Here is a 16,608-nt window from a genome sequence, read left to right as displayed (position 1 = left end):
TAACCCTTAATCCCCTCTCCTATCAAAAACCCATCAACCCGCGTCTTAAAAATATTTAGCGAGGCAGCCTCCACCACTTCAACGGGCAGAGAATTCCAGAGATTCACCACCCTTTGAGTGAAGAAGTTCCTCCTCAACTCCGTTCTAAACCGCCCCCCCTTTATCTTGAGGCTGTGCCCCCTAGTCCTACTGTCCTTTCTGAGCGGGAAGAGTCTCTCCACCTCTATCCTATCCATCCCATTCATCATCTTATATGTCTCAATGAGATCTCCCCTCATTCTTCTAAACTCTAACGAGTACAAGCCTAGTTTATTCAGCCTCTCCTCATAGCTCAACCCCCTCAACTCCAGCATCAGCCTAGTAAACCTCCTCTGCACTCCCTCCAAGGCCAAAATATCCTTGCGTAAATGCAGCGACCAAAACTGCACACAGTACTCCAGCTGCGGCCTCACCAGTGCCCTATACAGCTGCAGCAAGACCTCCCTACTTTTATATCTTTTATACTTTTATACTTTAAATCAATTCTCTATGTATACTTAAAAGTTTTTTTCAAGTTAATTGATTTATTAGTGTCACAAGTAGGCTTACATTAACCCCGCAATTTAGTTAATATGAAAATCCCCTAGTCGCCACACTCCAGTGTCTGTTCGGGTACAATGATGGAGAATTTAGCAGCTAATCAGTCCGCCTTTCGGACTGTGGGAGGAACCCCGAGCATCCGGAGGAAGCCCATGGATATGGGGAGAACGTGTCGACTCCGCACAGAGAGTGACCCAAGCAGGGAATTGAACCTGGGTCTCTGGCGCTGTGAGGCTGCAGTGCTAACCGTTGTGTCACTATTGTTGTAAAAGGAGCACCTTTGGTGTTACTTGCACATTAATTGAAGTTAAATTGTATTCGGGTGCTGGGTATTAAATGAGGACTCACCTTATGTTCAAATCTTTGACAAGGGTGAAAGTGAGGTTGTCAATTGTACAATGTCTAAACCGTAAGTAAAAGCCTCCAAAGACAAGGCTCCAGTTTTTTCCCTTCACCAGCTGGCTTTCGGAGTTACGAACTTGTCCAGTGGATCTCATCCCAGTGCCAGTCTTGGCAGCTACACCTGGTTCGTAGAGAAACTCAGCTGCAAGTGGAGCAAGTGGGAGACTCCTGACAACCCCCCCCACCAAAAGATAACAGCGACTAGCAGCTTTGTGAAATGGTTCAGCAGTGAACCCCTCGAGGTTTCTGTCCTCAGCCTCCAGCGGCATGAGCCTCTCTTGTAGAAGGAAAACCCTATTGACACAGTGTCAGCTCATGTCTTCAGCCACTTCCAGCTGTGTGGGTCGGATACGAGTTTGAATCTCACGTATATTTGGGCTCTGTTAAAAAGCACTCATTAAAAACCTCGCTCCTTCCCAGAACGAGGCAAGCACTGGAATTTATTACCCAACCCTAGTTGACTTGGAAAGGTAGTGGATGGGCAAGTTCCAATAGCAGTCCGTGTGGCGAACATGTCCCTACAATGGTGTTGAATGGATATTGACTCGGGTCTGGCCATTTGACCACTTAATGTCGAGCGTTTGACACTCCTGACTGCGCAATATTGTGTAGCTTTCCGACATTGTTTCAATTACTGCCACCGACTTGTAATATTGTGCTTACGACCCAAGCAATTCTTTCCCATTGCTGCTCTATCTTTCACCGATCTGCTCTGATCGTCCCGCTCTTCCTCTGAGCCGGTTTTGTTTGATGAACAGTGTGTGCTGACGTCTCACTGTGTTGTGCAGGGGGATCAGTGTGAGGTTTGTCCCACTATTCCAGACGACTTCAAAGACGTGATCGGACTTCCGGGGAAACCGGGACCGCAGGGAGACCCTGGACCACCTGGGACCGGAGAACCGGGAAAACATGTGAGACCAAGTCATTGAAACTAGAGAGAGGATCGCTCTGTCGAAGCCACTTGGGGCAAGATCTATTTAAAATACATGTTGTAAATTATACCAGTCTGTCTCTATTTCTATAATTTAATCTTCGTTTCTCTCTTGGTCTATGATCTTTCATTCCGTTTAATCCATATCTTACTGTAACTGAAGTTTCTTCCGATGTTTCTTCTGGGATTTCTCCATCAGGATGATGTCAGTGAGACTGTTCTTTCAGTTAGTTGGACTATGGCCCAGTCTCACTCCCAGTATCTCTCGATTTCTCCCTCAGTGCTGTCCTGTGGGAGCCTGAACTGATAGCCACAGGATGGTTTGTGTATCTAATTGCAGAGAGCAGGGAGAAGCAAAGTCTCAGAACCAAAGATAAAGTAATGTTAGTGTAATGATTCAACCCAGCAAACAGTGCCAGCACCAGCGGGATTGTTAATGCCTATGACTTGACAAGCTGTTGTGCGTGTGTGTTTGTGTGTGGGGTGTGTCTGCGTATGCGTGCGACTTGGTGCGCATGTGACTGCGTGCGTGTGTCTGCATGCACGTGTATTTGCATATGCCTGTGTCTACATGCGCGTGTGTGCGTGCACGTGATTGTGTGTGTGCATGTGTACCTATGTGTGTGCGTGTGTGTGTCTGTGCCTTTGTGTATCTGTGTCAGTGTGCACATGCATGTCTGCACTTATGTGTATGTATGTCTTTGTGTGTGCATCTGTGTATAAACATTGGTATGTGTTTGTGTCTGTGTGCACGTGTACATGTATATTGTAATGTGTATTTGTGTCGTGAGTGTGTGTGTGTGTATGTGGGCATTTGTCTGTGAGTGGGGGGTGGATTGTAGAATTGGGTACCCTCCTGCCCGCCCCTATGCCTTGCCATGTCACCAGCACTGTGGGGGTGGTGGTGGGAGGCCTGTGGACCAGATGAGGTGCTGCAGTGGATAGTGACTGGGATTGCCACCGTGGTGGGAGAGTCCACGCTGAATATGCAATCTGTTAGCCTTCAGAGTTTTATGGGTGCCAGCTTCCCTTACAGGCACCTTGTCACAGCAGATGCCCACGCCAAGTTCTTCCCGCGCCCAGACACTCCCCCCCACCCCCTTGCTGGGCTTGCCAACCAGTCCCAGTGAAAGCCTGGGTCTCACCTTTGTTCCCATCTGTATGTGTGTAGCTGTTTTTAAATTTAATCATTCACGGAATTCTGGCAAGACCAACATTTATTGCCATTCCTAATTGCCATTGAGAAAGTAATGGTGAGCTGCCTTCTTGAACCACTGCACTCCATGGTATAAGTGCGTCCACGGTGCTGTTGGGGAGATGGTTCCAAGATTTTGACCCAGTGACAGCGAAGGATTATATTTTCAGGTCGGGATGGCGAGTGACTTGGAGGAGAACATCCAGGTGGTGGTCGGTGGTCCAGAGTGTCTGCTGCTCTTGCCCCTCTAGATGGTAGAGGTTGTGGGTTTTGGAAGGTGCTATTGATGGAACCTTGGCAAATAGAGCAGAGCACTTTGCAGAAGGTACACAAGGCTGCTGCTGTCGGTGGTGAAGGGGTAGATGTTTAAGGTGATGGATGGGGTGCCAATCAAGCGGGTGCTTTGTTCTGAATGGTATTGGGTTTCGGAGTTGTTGGAGCCGCACTCCAGGCGAGTGGAGGATATTCCATCACACTCCTGACTTGTGAGTGCCACTCAGTGTGTGTGTGTGTGTGTGTGTGTGTGTGTGTGTCACTCAGTGTGTGTGTGTGTCACTCAGTGTGTGTGTGTGTGTCACTCAGTGTGTGTGTGTGTGTGTCACTCAGTGTGTGTGTGTGTGTCACTCAGTGTGTGTGTGTGTCACTCAGTGTGTGTGTGTGTCACTCAGTGTGTGTGTGTGTCACTCAGTGTGTGTGTGCGCCACTCAGTGTGTGTGTGTGTCACTCAGTGTGTGTGTGTGCCACTCAGTGTGTGTGTGCGCCACTCAGTGTGTGTGTGTGTCACTCAGTGTGTGTGTGTGCCACTCAGTGTGTGTGTGCCACTCAGTGTGTGTGTGCCACTCAGTGTGTGTGTGTGCCACTCAGTGTGTGTGTGTGCCACTCAGTGTGTGTGTGCCACTCAGTGTGTGTGTGTGTCACTCAGTGTGTGTGTGCCACTCAGTGTGTGTGTGTGTCACTCAGTGTGTGTGTGTGCCACTCAGTGTGTGTGTGTGTCACTCAGTGTGTGTGTGTGCCACTCAGTGTGTGTGTGCCACTCAGTGTGTGTGTGCCACTCAGTGTGTGTGTGTGCCACTCAGTGTGTGTGTGTGCCACTCAGTGTGTGTGTGCCACTCAGTGTGTGTGTGCCACTCAGTGTGTGTGTGTGTCACTCAGTGTGTGTGTGTGCCACTCAGTGTGTGTGTGCCACTCAGTGTGTGTGTGCCACTCAGTGTGTGTGTGTGCCACTCAGTGTGTGTGTGCCACTCAGTGTGTGTGTGCCACTCAGTGTGTGTGTGTGTCACTCAGTGTGTGTGTGTGCCACTCAGTGTGTGTGTGCCACTCAGTGTGTGTGTGTGCCACTCAGTGTGTGTGTGCGCCACTCAGTGTGTGTGTGTGTGTGTGTGCCACTCAGTGTGTGTGTGTGTCACTCAGTGTGTGTGTGTGCCACTCAGTGTGTGTGTGCCACTCAGTGTGTGTGTGTGTCACTCAGTGTGTGTGTGCCACTCAGTGTGTGTGTGCCACTCAGTGTGTGTGTGTGTCACTCAGTGTGTGTGCGCCACTCAGTGTGTGTGTGCGTCACTCAGTGTGTGTGCGCCACTCAGTGTGTGTGTGTGTCACTCAGTGTGTGTGTGTCACTCAGTGTGTGTGTGCCACTCAGTGTGTGTGTGCCACTCAGTGTGTGTGTGTCACTCAGTGTGTGTGCGCCACTCAGTGTGTGTGTGCGTCACTCAGTGTGTGTGTGCCACTCAGTGTGTGTGTGTGTCACTCAGTGTGTGTGCGCCACTCAGTGTGTGTGTGCGTCACTCAGTGTGTGTGTGCCACTCAGTGTGTGTGTGTGCCACTCAGTGTGTGTGTGCGCCACTCAGTGTGTGTGTGCGCCACTCAGTGTGTGTGTGTGTCACTCAGTGTGTGTGTGCGCCACTCAGTGTGTGTGTGTGTCACTCAGTGTGTGTGTGTGTGTGCGCCACTCAGTGTGTGTGTGTGTCACTCAGTGTGTGTGTGTGCCACTCAGTGTGTGTGTGCCACTCAGTGTGTGTGTGCCACTCAGTGTGTGTGTGCCACTCAGTGTGTGTGTGTGTCACTCAGTGTGTGTGTGCCACTCAGTGTGTGTGTGTGCCACTCAGTGTGTGTGTGTGCCACTCAGTGTGTGTGTGTGTCACTCAGTGTGTGTGTGTGCCACTCAGTGTGTGTGTGCCACTCAGTGTGTGTGTGTGTCACTCAGTGTGTGTGCGCCACTCAGTGTGTGTGTGCGCCACTCAGTGTGTGTGTGCGCCACTCAGTGTGTGTGTGCGCCACTCAGTGTGTGTGTGCGCCACTCAGTGTGTGTGTGCGCCACTCAGTGTGTGTGTGCGCCACTCAGTGTGTGTGTGCGCCACTCAGTGTGTGTGTGCGCCACTCAGTGTGTGTGTGTGTCACTCAGTGTGTGTGTGTGCCACTCAGTGTGTGTGTGCCACTCAGTGTGTGTGTGTGTCACTCAGTGTGTGTGTGTGCCACTCAGTGTGTGTGTGCCACTCAGTGTGTGTGTGTGTCACTCAGTGTGTGTGCGCCACTCAGTGTGTGTGTGCGTCACTCAGTGTGTGTGTGCGCCACTCAGTGTGTGTGTGTGCCACTCAGTGTGTGTGTGTGCCACTCAGTGTGTGTGTGTGCCACTCAGTGTGTGTGTGCCACTCTGTCTGTCTGGCTCACATCCCTGAGGGATGGAGTCTTGGTTGAGGAGAGGAGGGACAGGGAGGAGATGTCAGAACCTTTGGGAAACACCAGTGTCTTCAGGAAAACAGCAAATTAAATCTGAAGAGCGGTTACGTATGTGTTAACAAGCCTGATGTTTTAGTAACTTGCTGATGTTGGATTGATTCAGGGTCAGCCAGGACTGCGGGGTCTGACGGGATCTCCGGGTGTGAAGGGTGAAAAGGTAAGTCAGTGGATCCTGTACCGGAGCTGAGTGACTCATCCTGCTCGCTGCACCATCATCCGATTAACAATTCTCCCCTTCCCATCCAACAGGGCCAGGTGGGAGCCCCAGGGACAGGAGTGCCTGGACTGCCGGTGAGTCAACAGCCTGCATTTATATAGCGCCTCCATCAGCTGTCCTGAAATGCTGTCAGTTCAAGGGTGACACCAAACCAGATGGAATGGCCAAGGCTTTATCAAAGAGTTGGGTTGAAGGAGCATCAGAAAGACACAAGAAGCAGAATCATTGGATGTTCCTGAGGCAGAGGGAGGTCGATTCTGGGTAAACAAGGGGGTGAAAGGTCACCGGGGGTGAGCAGGAGGTTACAGACAGATCAGCTTTGACCTTGTTAAATGGCAGAGCAGGCTGAAGAGGCTACTCTGGGCTTCTGATTAACACGCTTAGATGTGGGAAATTTAAAGTGGAGGTGTTGCCAATGCGGATGAGTGAGTCGTGCGGTAGTGTGTAAACAGGACGCAGCCTGAGCTCGGATGGGTGTGACAGGGTGAGAAAGACACGGGCAATGCTTCCACAGCAGAGGAACTGCAAGTGGAGCAGAAACTGGAAGTATTCCTGAATTAGACGATCTGGAAGATGGAGAGGAGGTGGGGTGGAAACTCACCCTCCTCCCCAACCCTGGTTAAATGGGACTCGAAGGTCTACTTTATCCAGGAGCAGGGTTGGTGTGAAGCTCGGGGGGGGTGACTGAACATAATGGCTCCAGTTTTCCCAGTATTTAGCTGGAAGAGATAATAAGAACATAAGAAATAGGAGCAGGAGTAGGCCATCTAGCCCTTCGAGCCTGCCCCGCCATTCAATAAGATCATGGCTGATCTGAAGTGGATCAGTTCCACTTTCCTGCTTTCTCCCCATAACCCTTAATCCCCTTGTCTATCAGAAACCTATCTACCCGTGACTTAAACACATTGTTTAAACACAAGCGGATTGCTGATCCCGTACTGTGGGAGAGACCAGCAGCCGGATCGCTGGGGAGGATTGTGGATGGGGAGGGAGTGGGGGGTGGGGGAGGGGGGCCGGTGCTGGTGAGTGGGGGCGTGATATATTTTAGAATGATGTCACTGAGGGTGTGATGGAGAGGGGGATCGGAGGAGATGAAGGAGGCTCAGAGGTAACAGTATGGGAGCTGTGGCCCTGTCTCTGCCTCCGATATGATCACTCAGATGTTGTGAGCGGGGTGTGGGGTGGTGTGCAAGGTTATTCCCCGTCCTCCTAACCTGCCTGAGAGAAGCTGGAAAGGTTCTGCTCCGTGTGTCTTTCCTCCATCTCTCTCTCACTTTGCTTCTTTCAGTCCCCTCGAGCTTTCTGACTCTGTTCCTCTCTTTCTTGGTCTTTCCTCCAACTCTCTGTCACTCTCTCTCTGTTTGTCTCTCTCTCCCTCTCCGTCTCTCTCTCTCTCTGTTTGTCTCTCTCTCCCTCTCCGTCTCTCTCTCCCTCTCCGCCTCTCTCTCCCTCTCCGCCTCTCTCTCCCTCTCCGCCTCTCTCTCCCTCTCCGCCTCTCTCTCCCTCTCCGCCTCTCTCTCCCTCTCCGCCTCTCTCTCCCTCTCCGCCTCTCTCTCCCTCTCCGCCTCTCTCTCCCTCTCCGCCTCTCTCTCCCTCTCCGCCTCTCTCTCCCTCTCCGCCTCTCTCTCCCTCTCCGCCTCTCTCTCCCTCTCCGCCTCTCTCTCCCTCTCCGCCTCTCTCTCCCTCTCCGCCTCTCTCTCCCTCTCCGCCTCTCTCTCCCTCTCCGCCTCTCTCTCCCTCTCCGCCTCTCTCTCCCTCTCCGCCTCTCTCTCCCTCTCCGCCTCTCTCTCCCTCTCCGCCTCTCTCTCCCTCTCCGCCTCTCTCTCCCTCTCCGCCTCTCTCTCCCTCTCCGCCTCTCTCTCCCTCTCCGCCTCTCTCTCCCTCTCCGCCTCTCTCTCCCTCTCCGCCTCTCTCTCCCTCTCCGCCTCTCTCTCCCTCTCCGCCTCTCTCTCCCTCTCCGCCTCTCTCTCCCTCTCCGCCTCTCTCTCCCTCTCCGCCTCTCTCTCCCTCTCCGCCTCTCTCTCCCTCTCCGCCTCTCTCTCCCTCTCCGCCTCTCTCTCCCTCTCCGCCTCTCTCTCCCTCTCCGCCTCTCCCTCCCTCTCCGCCTCTCCCTCCCTCTCCGCCTCTCCCTCCCTCTCCGCCTCTCCCTCCCTCTCCGCCTCTCCCTCCCTCTCCGCCTCTCCCTCCCTCTCCGCCTCTCTCTCTCTCTGTTTGTCTCTCTCTCCCTCTCCGTCTCTCTCTCTCTCTGTTTGTCTCTCTCTCCCTCTCCGTCTCTCTCTCCCTCTCCGTCTCTCTCTCCCTCTCCGCCTCTCTCTCCCTCTCCGCCTCTCTCTCCCTCTCCGCCTCTCCCTCCCTCTCCGCCATTCCCTCCCTCTCTTTCTATGTGTGTGTCTCTCTCTATCTCCCTCTCTCTCTATCTCCCTCTCTCTCTATCTCCCTCTCTCTCTATCTCCCTCTCTCTCTATCTCCCTCTCTCTCTATCTCCCTCTCTCTCTATCTCCCTCTCTCTCTATCTCCCTCTCTCTCTATCTCCCTCTCTCTCTATCTCCCTCTCTCTCTATCTCCCTCTCTCTCTATCTCCCTCTCTCTCTATCTCCCTCTCTCTCTATCTCCCTCTCTCTCTATCTCCCTCTCTCTCTATCTCCCTCTCTTTCTGTCTCCCTCTCTTTCTGTCTGTCTGTCTCTCTCTATGTCTCTTTCTGTCCATCCTCCTTCAGTCAGGAGATGGTGTGATTGAGGTTGGTGTAATGTTAGCGTCACTGGGTTCTGGAGAGACAGGTTCAAATCCCAGCAAGGCAGCTGGTGGAATTTAAATTCAATGATAAAATCTGGAATCGAATGGGAGATGGCTATCACCAAGTACCATCCTTCCCTGGTCTGTCAGGCCCTTAACCGCACTCAGAAACAGCCCAGCAAGCAACTCAGTTCAAGGGTAATTAGGATTGGGTTCAAATTCTGATCTTGTTAGTGACGCCCACATCCGGTGAAAGAGGTTTTAGGAAGTTAGAGATGACATTTGGGCAGATTTTGTGAGGGGAGTTCCACGGAGAGAGTTCACTGGTTCAGTGTTAATGCACTTTGCAAAAATAACGATGTTTATTTGTTTATTTTTAGGGGAAGGATGGCATGATGGGAAAACCAGGGAAGCCGGTGAGTAAATCCTTGGAATATTTGCCTGGGATTTGATTCTGTTCTGATGCTGCTCCTTCACATTGACACTTTGTCACTGGAGAATGGTATCTCAGCTGTACCAGTGAGTGTCAGTGTGGAGTACTGACCCTGCGTGCAGAGTGCTGAGTCTCCCACTAACAGTGTGTGACAGCAACTTAACACACAACTCCAAACACAACGTGCCCCCCCCACATCCAGCGTGGCACTGGTCAGTGGTCCCCATGCCCCTCGGTACCTGGGTCATTGCCAGGTGCCCTATCGGAGTTAACACCATGCCAACTTCACAACGAGACTGTTCCAGTGGCCATTGAGACATTAGCCAGAACAGCCGCTGTTACAGCCATTGGCAAAGTAACCAGAGAGAGGTGAGTATTGACTCTATACAGTGAGGGCTTTGGGAACAGAACAGAGAAGGGAACCAATTGCTAAATGTCCACTTGAGCCAGCACAGGAATGATGGACTGAATGGCCTCCATCTATCTTGTAGTATTCTTCCATTATTTTAGAAATTACCCCGTCAGCCACTCAATATTCACAAACCGGTGTTGAGCCATTGAAAGCTGATCCAGACACAGTGTGGGACAGATCTGAAGGGGCGATGCCCCCAAGGTGAGGGATCGAGTAATAATACCTGCCCATTGTCCCAACTTTCTGACTCCTGCCATTCAACCAATTATCCTGTTAGGTCAATAATTTGTCTTCAATTCCCTGAGTTTCAACTCGAGCGAACAATCTTGCCTGAGGGACTTTATCAATTATGAAAATCTAAATAAATAATATCCATGGACATTCTCCTGTTGGTCACTTCCATCACCTTTTCAACATTATTGGCTCAGATTTACTCGACCTGCCCTTGATAATGTGAGATTTCATCACAATTTAATCAAAAATGTAGACCTCACCCCTTCACATGCCCCATCCATCCCACCTCATATCCTCCCCCTCTCGCCCTGATGCCCCCCCAGTACAAGTATTGCTCCCATGCACTCCCTATAGCTCCTCATGCCACCCATGCTGAGTTATGTCACTTCCATATCCATTCATCCATTACACATTGTATAGAAACAATGATCCCTACAGTGTGAGTACAATGTGTACAAAACTATTAAAATATAGTCATTCAGTTATAACTTTCCACGTTGCTTAAAAGTATATATTTTTACAATAGTCCAATAAAAAAATCAATCATTCAGAACCTTTAAAGTATCAGTAGTTGAAACTGCTAGCACTTGAAACCTTTATCTTGTGTAAATAAACATGGTGAAATCTACAGCATAGATCAGAGAGCCAGGGCTGTCCTGGGATGGAGGTGTTTTAGTATTCTAATGAATGTTTGGGTTCTCAGCCAAGAATACATAATGGGGCTTTGCTGAGAGCCTGGAAATGCATTAGTCTGCACTTGTGACTCACCAATGTTATTGAGCACATTCTGTGCAGTCTCATACATGCATAGTAAACCCAAATTGGATTTAAATACTCCCCTCTTTTACTCTGATCCTGCATAATAACTTACTATTTCCTATTCTAGTGCTCTATCACTCCCAGTATTTTGTGCACTACCTGGATCCCACACCCCCACTAAATTAGCTTCAACCCTCCTGAGAACAACAAATTGTCTCTCAAGGAAATTGTTCTGGTGCAACCCTTCCATTCTGTACAAGTCCCACCTTCCCCCAGTATCAATCTCAGTGTCTAAGGAATCTCCAGCCACACATTCACCTGCTCTAATCCTCCTGTTCCTGTAATAACTTGCACGTGGAACTGGGTGTAATCTGGAGATTACTTTTCCGCACATGCTACCTAAATTCAGATTGTGGGACCACATCACTCTTTCTGTCTATGCTGTTTGGACCAATATGGACCATAGCTGCCAACTGTTCACTCTCCTCCCTCAGAGTGCTGGGTACGGATAACTTTGACCCTGGCAACGGGGAGGTCCCACACCATCCTGGATTCGCATCTGGGGCCACAGAGGCACCGTCTGACGCCCTGAAAATCGAATCTCCTGTCACCCATGACAATTAAAATTAGAAAATGCCGACATGCTGAAGGATAACTTTAACCAGTATTTACAGTGGGGGAATGAGGTCAACGTGTCAGACATTCCAGGAGAATTAATACTGAATCAGAAACAAGGATTTCCACCAAAATAACATAAAAAATAATCTTAATAATGAATATACTGGTACTGAAGGAGAACAAGGTCCCAGGATCAGATGGATTCTATCCCAGGGTTGAATGGAAATGGGTGAGAACGCTGCCAATGTTGTAACTATAATCTGATGTGGAGATGCCAGTGTTGGACTGGGGTAAACACAGTAAGAAGTCTCACAACACTGGGTTAGAGTCTGGTTTAATAAACTGGTTGGACTCTAACTGGTGTTGTGAGACTTCTTACTGTAACTATAATCTCCCAGAGGTCTCTGAATTATAGATCATAGAACCCTACAGTGCAGAAAGAGGCCCTTCGGCCCATCGAGTCTGCACCGAACACAATCCCACCCAGGCCCTACCCCCATATCCCTACATATTATACCCACTAATCCCTCTAACCTACACATCCCTAGACACTAAGGGGCAATTTCTTATCATGGCCAATCAACCTAACCCGCACATCTTTGGACTGTGGGAGGAAACCGGAGCACCCGGAGGAAACCCACGCAGATATGAGGAGAATGTGCAGACTCCACACAGACAGTGACCTGACCTGGGAATCGAACCCAGGACCCTGGAGCTGTGAAGCAGCGGTGCTAACCCACTGTGCTACCCCACCACTGTGCAAAGGAGCAAATCATAGATCGGAAAGTTGCACATTTGACTATTCAAAAGCAATGAGTGAGGGAAACCAGGGAATTAAAGTCTCATTAGCCTAATATCCGTGGTCAGGAAGTGGTGGTGCTCTATAATTAACGATAGAATGATTAAACACCTTGAAATGTTTCAGCAGATCAGAGAGAGAGATTGAGGATGTGTGAAGGGCAGGTCTGGTAAATCTGAGGCAGTAATGTTGAAAAGGTGATGGAAGTGGTCAACAGGGGAATGTCTGTGAATATTATTTATTTAGATTTTCATAATTGATCAAGTCCCTCGAGCAAGATTGTTCGCTATAGTCGAAACTCAGGAAACTGAAGACAAATTATTGACCTAACAGGATAATTGGTTGAATGGCAGGAGTCAGAAAGTTGGAATAGTGGGCAGGTATTATCATTGGCAGGATGCGATACATGGTAAGAATCTGTGTTTAGTTCTCTGACGATGTTTTTTCACAACTCCACAGCGCCGACTTCACTGATGACCAAAGATAGGTGACATTGTACATACCAATATATGAAATAGGAGGAGGCCATTTGGCCCATCGAGCCTGCTCTGCTATATAATAAGATCATGAGTGATCGATCGTGGCCCCGACTCATCATTCTGCCTTCCCGACATCCTTTGTTAGTCAAGAATTTATCTATCTGCCTTAAAAAAATCACCAGCTCTCTCTGGAAGAGAGCTCCAAAGATTCATGACCCTCTCTTTTTAAAGTGTAAAGGCTGAGGGGTGATCTTACAGAGGTCTATGAAATAATGAGGGGCAGAGATCAGCTCGATAGTTAATAGAACATTCCAGCGCAGTACAGGCCCTTCGGCCCTCGATGTTGTGCCGACCAGTGGAACCAATCTAATGACCCTCTAACCTAAACTATTCCAATGTTATCCATATGCCTGTCCACTGACCATTTGAACGCCCTTAAAGTTGGCGAGTCCACAACTGCTGCAGGCAGGCCATTCCATGCCCTCACTACCCTCTGAGTAAAGAACCTACCTCTGACATCCGTCCTATAATTACCACCCCTCAATTTAAAGCTATGTCCCCTCGTGTTAGCCATCACCATCCGAGGAAAAAGGCTCTCACTGTCCACCCTATCTAACCCTCTGATCTTTTCCCAAAGATAGAGGAGTCTAAAACTAGAGGGCATAGGTTTAAGGTGAGAGGGGAGAGATACAAAAGGGTCCAGAGAGGCAAATGTTTTCACACAGAGGATGGTGAGTGTCTGGAACAAACTGCCAGAGGCAGTAGTAAAGGCAGGTACAATTTTGTCTTTTAAGAAGCATTTAGAGAGTTACAGGGGTAAGATGGGTACAGAAGGTTGTGGGCTAAATGTGGGCAATTGGGACTAGCTTCTGAGTTTTAAAAGAAAGAATGGCATTGACAAGTTGGGCTGAAGGGCCTATTTCTATGCTGTAAACCTCTATGACTCTGACTCTGAGAGAAAGAATTTCTCATCATCTCTCCCTTAAATGGGAGATCTCTAATTTTTAAACTGTGTCCCCGTGTTCCTGTCTCTCTTTCCAGCATTGATTCTGTCCAGTCCCCTCAGGAGCTTGTGTTTCAATTAGATCACCTCTCATTCCTCAGTGGGTCCAGCCCCAGCCTGTCCAATGGCTACAGACTGAGAGAGGGGACGATGCAACAAGATGTTGAGGGTGGCACAATGACTGGCACTGCTGCCTCTCAGTATCAGTGTGGAGTTTGCACGTTCTCCCCATGTCTGCATGGGTTTCCTCTGGGTGCTCCGGTTTCATAGAATCCCTACAGTGCAGAAAGAGGCCCTTCGGCCCATCGAGTCTGCACCGAACACAATCCCACCCAGGCCCTACCCCCATATCCCTACATATTATACCCACTAATCCCTCTGTCCTACACATCCCTGGACACTAAGGGGCAATTTCTTAGCACGACCAATCAACCTAACCCGCACATTTTTGGACTGTGGGAGGAAACCGGAGCACCCGGAGGAAACCCACGCAGACACGAGGAGAATGTGCAAACTCCACACAGACAGTGACCCGAGCCGGGAATCGAACCCAGGACCCTGGAGCTGTGAAGCAGCAGTGCTAACCCACTGTGCTACCATGCTGCCTTTTCTGAGGAAAGATGTCCTCGCTATGAGGGTATGCAAAGAAAGCTTACCAGACTGATCCCTGGGATGGCGGGTCTGATGTACGAGGAGAGATTGGGTCAGTTAGGATTCTGTTCACTGGAGTTCAGAAGAATGAATGGGGATCTTATAAAAACTTATAAAATTCAAACAGGGCTAGATAGGGTGGATGCAGGAAGGATGTTCCTGATGGTGGGGGAGTCCTGAACCAGGGGTCATGTTCTGAGGATATAGGATAGACTGTTTAGGACAGAGGTGAGGAGATGAGGAAAAATCTTTTCACCCAGAGGGTGGTCAGTGTGTGGAATTCACTACCACAGGAAGCAATTGAGGCAAAAACATTGTCTACTTTCAAGAAGCAATTAGATATAGGTCTCAGGGCAAAGGGATCAAAGGCCTTCATAGCGAAGGGGATTGAATATAAAAGTAGGGAGGTCTTGCTGCGGCTGTATAGGGCATTGGTGAGGCCGCAGCTGGAGTACTGTGTGCAGTTTTGGTCGCCGTACTTACGCAAGGATATTTTGGCCTTGGAGGGAGTGCAGAGGAGGTTTACTAGGCTGATACCGGAGTTGAGGGGGTTGAGCTATGAGGAGAGGCTGAATAAACTAGGCTTGTACTCGTTAGAGTTTAGAAGAATGAGGGGAGATCTCATTGAGACGTATAAGATGATGAATGGGATGGATAGGATAGAGGTGGAGAGACTCTTCCCACTCAGAAAGGACAGTAGGACTAGGGGGCACAGCCTCAAGATAAAAGGGGGGCGGTTTAGAGCGGAGTTGAGGAAGAATTTCTTCACTCAAAGGGTGGTGAATCTCTGGAATTCTCTGCCCGTTGAAGTGGTGGAGGCTGCCTCGCTAAATATTTTTAAGACGCGGGTTGATGGGTTTTTGATAAGAGAGGGGATTAAGGGTTATGGGGAGAGGGCGGGAAAGTGGAACTGAGCCACGACAGATCAGCCATGATCTTATTGAATGGCGGGGCAGGCTCGAAGGGCTAGTTGGCCTACTCCTGCTCCTATTTCTTATGTTCTTATGATATAGGGGAAGGCAGGATCAGGCTAATGAGTTGAGTGATCAGCCATGGTAATGAATGGCAGAGGAGGCTCGAAGGGCCAAATGGCCTCCTTCTGTTCCTATTTTCGATGTAATCATTCCCCATAAGCTAACTCTGCCTCCATCCCAGTGATCAGCTGCGTAAACTCTCTCTGCGTCCATTGTAATTATATCCTTTCTTCAACAAGGAAAGTGTGCACAATGTCCCAGGTGTGATCTCACATCTGCAGCAGAATGTTTTCATATTCCATTCCCCTTGCAATAAATGATCCATTCTTCATCATCTGCTGTATCTGCACACTACCTTTTCTGTGATTCATATACAAGGACACCCGGATCCCTCTGCAATCTCTCCCCATTTCGATAATTCAACCTGTCAAAGTGAACAAGTTCACATTTTTCCACATTACACATTACTATCAGTTCTCTGATCATAAATATACACACGTACACACACACACACACACAGACAGGCACACACACACACACACACAGACAGACACACACTCACACAGACACACACACACACAGGAACAGACACACACACACATACAGACACACACATACAGACACACACATACAGACACACACATACAGACACACACATACAGACACAGACACACTGACTCATGCACACGCACACTCTCGCTCACACACACAGACACGCTCACACACACACACACACACACACACAAAGACACACACACACACCTCTTAACAACTTATATTTCTATCTATCTTTGTGTCCTCATCAAAGTTGCCACCTAGACGTTCAGTCCCGTCATCCAAATCATTCATATAAATTATAAGTAGTTGAGGCCCAGCGCTGATCCCTGTGACACTCCACTCATTACATCTTGCCAAATGCCATCTGAAGTCAGGAAGTTACTTGGACAAATAAACTGGAAGGAGGCGTTCTTAGGGAAAAGTACCGAAGGAAGGTGGCAGATATTCAAGGAATGTGTGTCTGGAGCTCTGAATGACAACGTTCCGATGAGACGAGGGGGGTTTGGTGGGTCGAGGGAACCGTGGTGCACAAAGGCTGTGTTGAACCTAGTCAGGAAGAAAAGGAAGGTGTACAAGAGGTTCAGGGAATTAGGAGATGTTAAAGATCTTGAGGAGTATAAGGACTGTAGGAAGGAACTTAAAAGGGAAATTAGGAGAGCCAGAAGGGGTCATGAGAAGACCTTGGCGAGTAAGATTAAGGAGAATCCCAAGGCCTTCTATAAATATGTGAAAGGTAAAAGGATAAGAAGAGAAGGGATAGGACCTATAAAAGGTGAGGGGGGAAAGGTTTGTGTGGAACCAGAAGAAATGGCGGAGGTGCTTAACGAGTACTTCGCCTCAGTATTCACGGTGGAAGCCGATCTGGGAGATTTTGTTATGGATTTGCAGCAGATGGAA

General features: G+C 49.3%; 1 protein-coding gene across 1 annotated transcript in view; it reads left to right on the top strand.

Moving 5' to 3' along the window:
- Window positions 1-16,608, top strand: part of LOC145357700 (uncharacterized) — a 64,314-nt gene that overhangs the window by 22,848 nt on the left and 24,858 nt on the right. The window contains exons 5-8 of the mRNA XM_080211126.1: window positions 1,770-1,892; window positions 5,944-5,997; window positions 6,090-6,131; window positions 9,172-9,207. Coding sequence (XP_080067252.1) covers window positions 1,770-1,892; window positions 5,944-5,997; window positions 6,090-6,131; window positions 9,172-9,207 — 255 coding nt within the window. The remainder of the gene's footprint in view (window positions 1-1,769; window positions 1,893-5,943; window positions 5,998-6,089; window positions 6,132-9,171; window positions 9,208-16,608) is intronic.

This window comes from Carcharhinus amblyrhynchos, chromosome 24 (genome assembly GCF_965287045.1).
Source record: "Carcharhinus amblyrhynchos chromosome 24, sCarAmb.v2.hapA, whole genome shotgun sequence".
In the NCBI taxonomy this organism is placed as follows: domain Eukaryota; kingdom Metazoa; phylum Chordata; class Chondrichthyes; order Carcharhiniformes; family Carcharhinidae; genus Carcharhinus; species Carcharhinus amblyrhynchos.
Note: the sequence above shows the minus strand (reverse complement) of the source record. Positions and strands in the feature narration are given on the sequence as shown.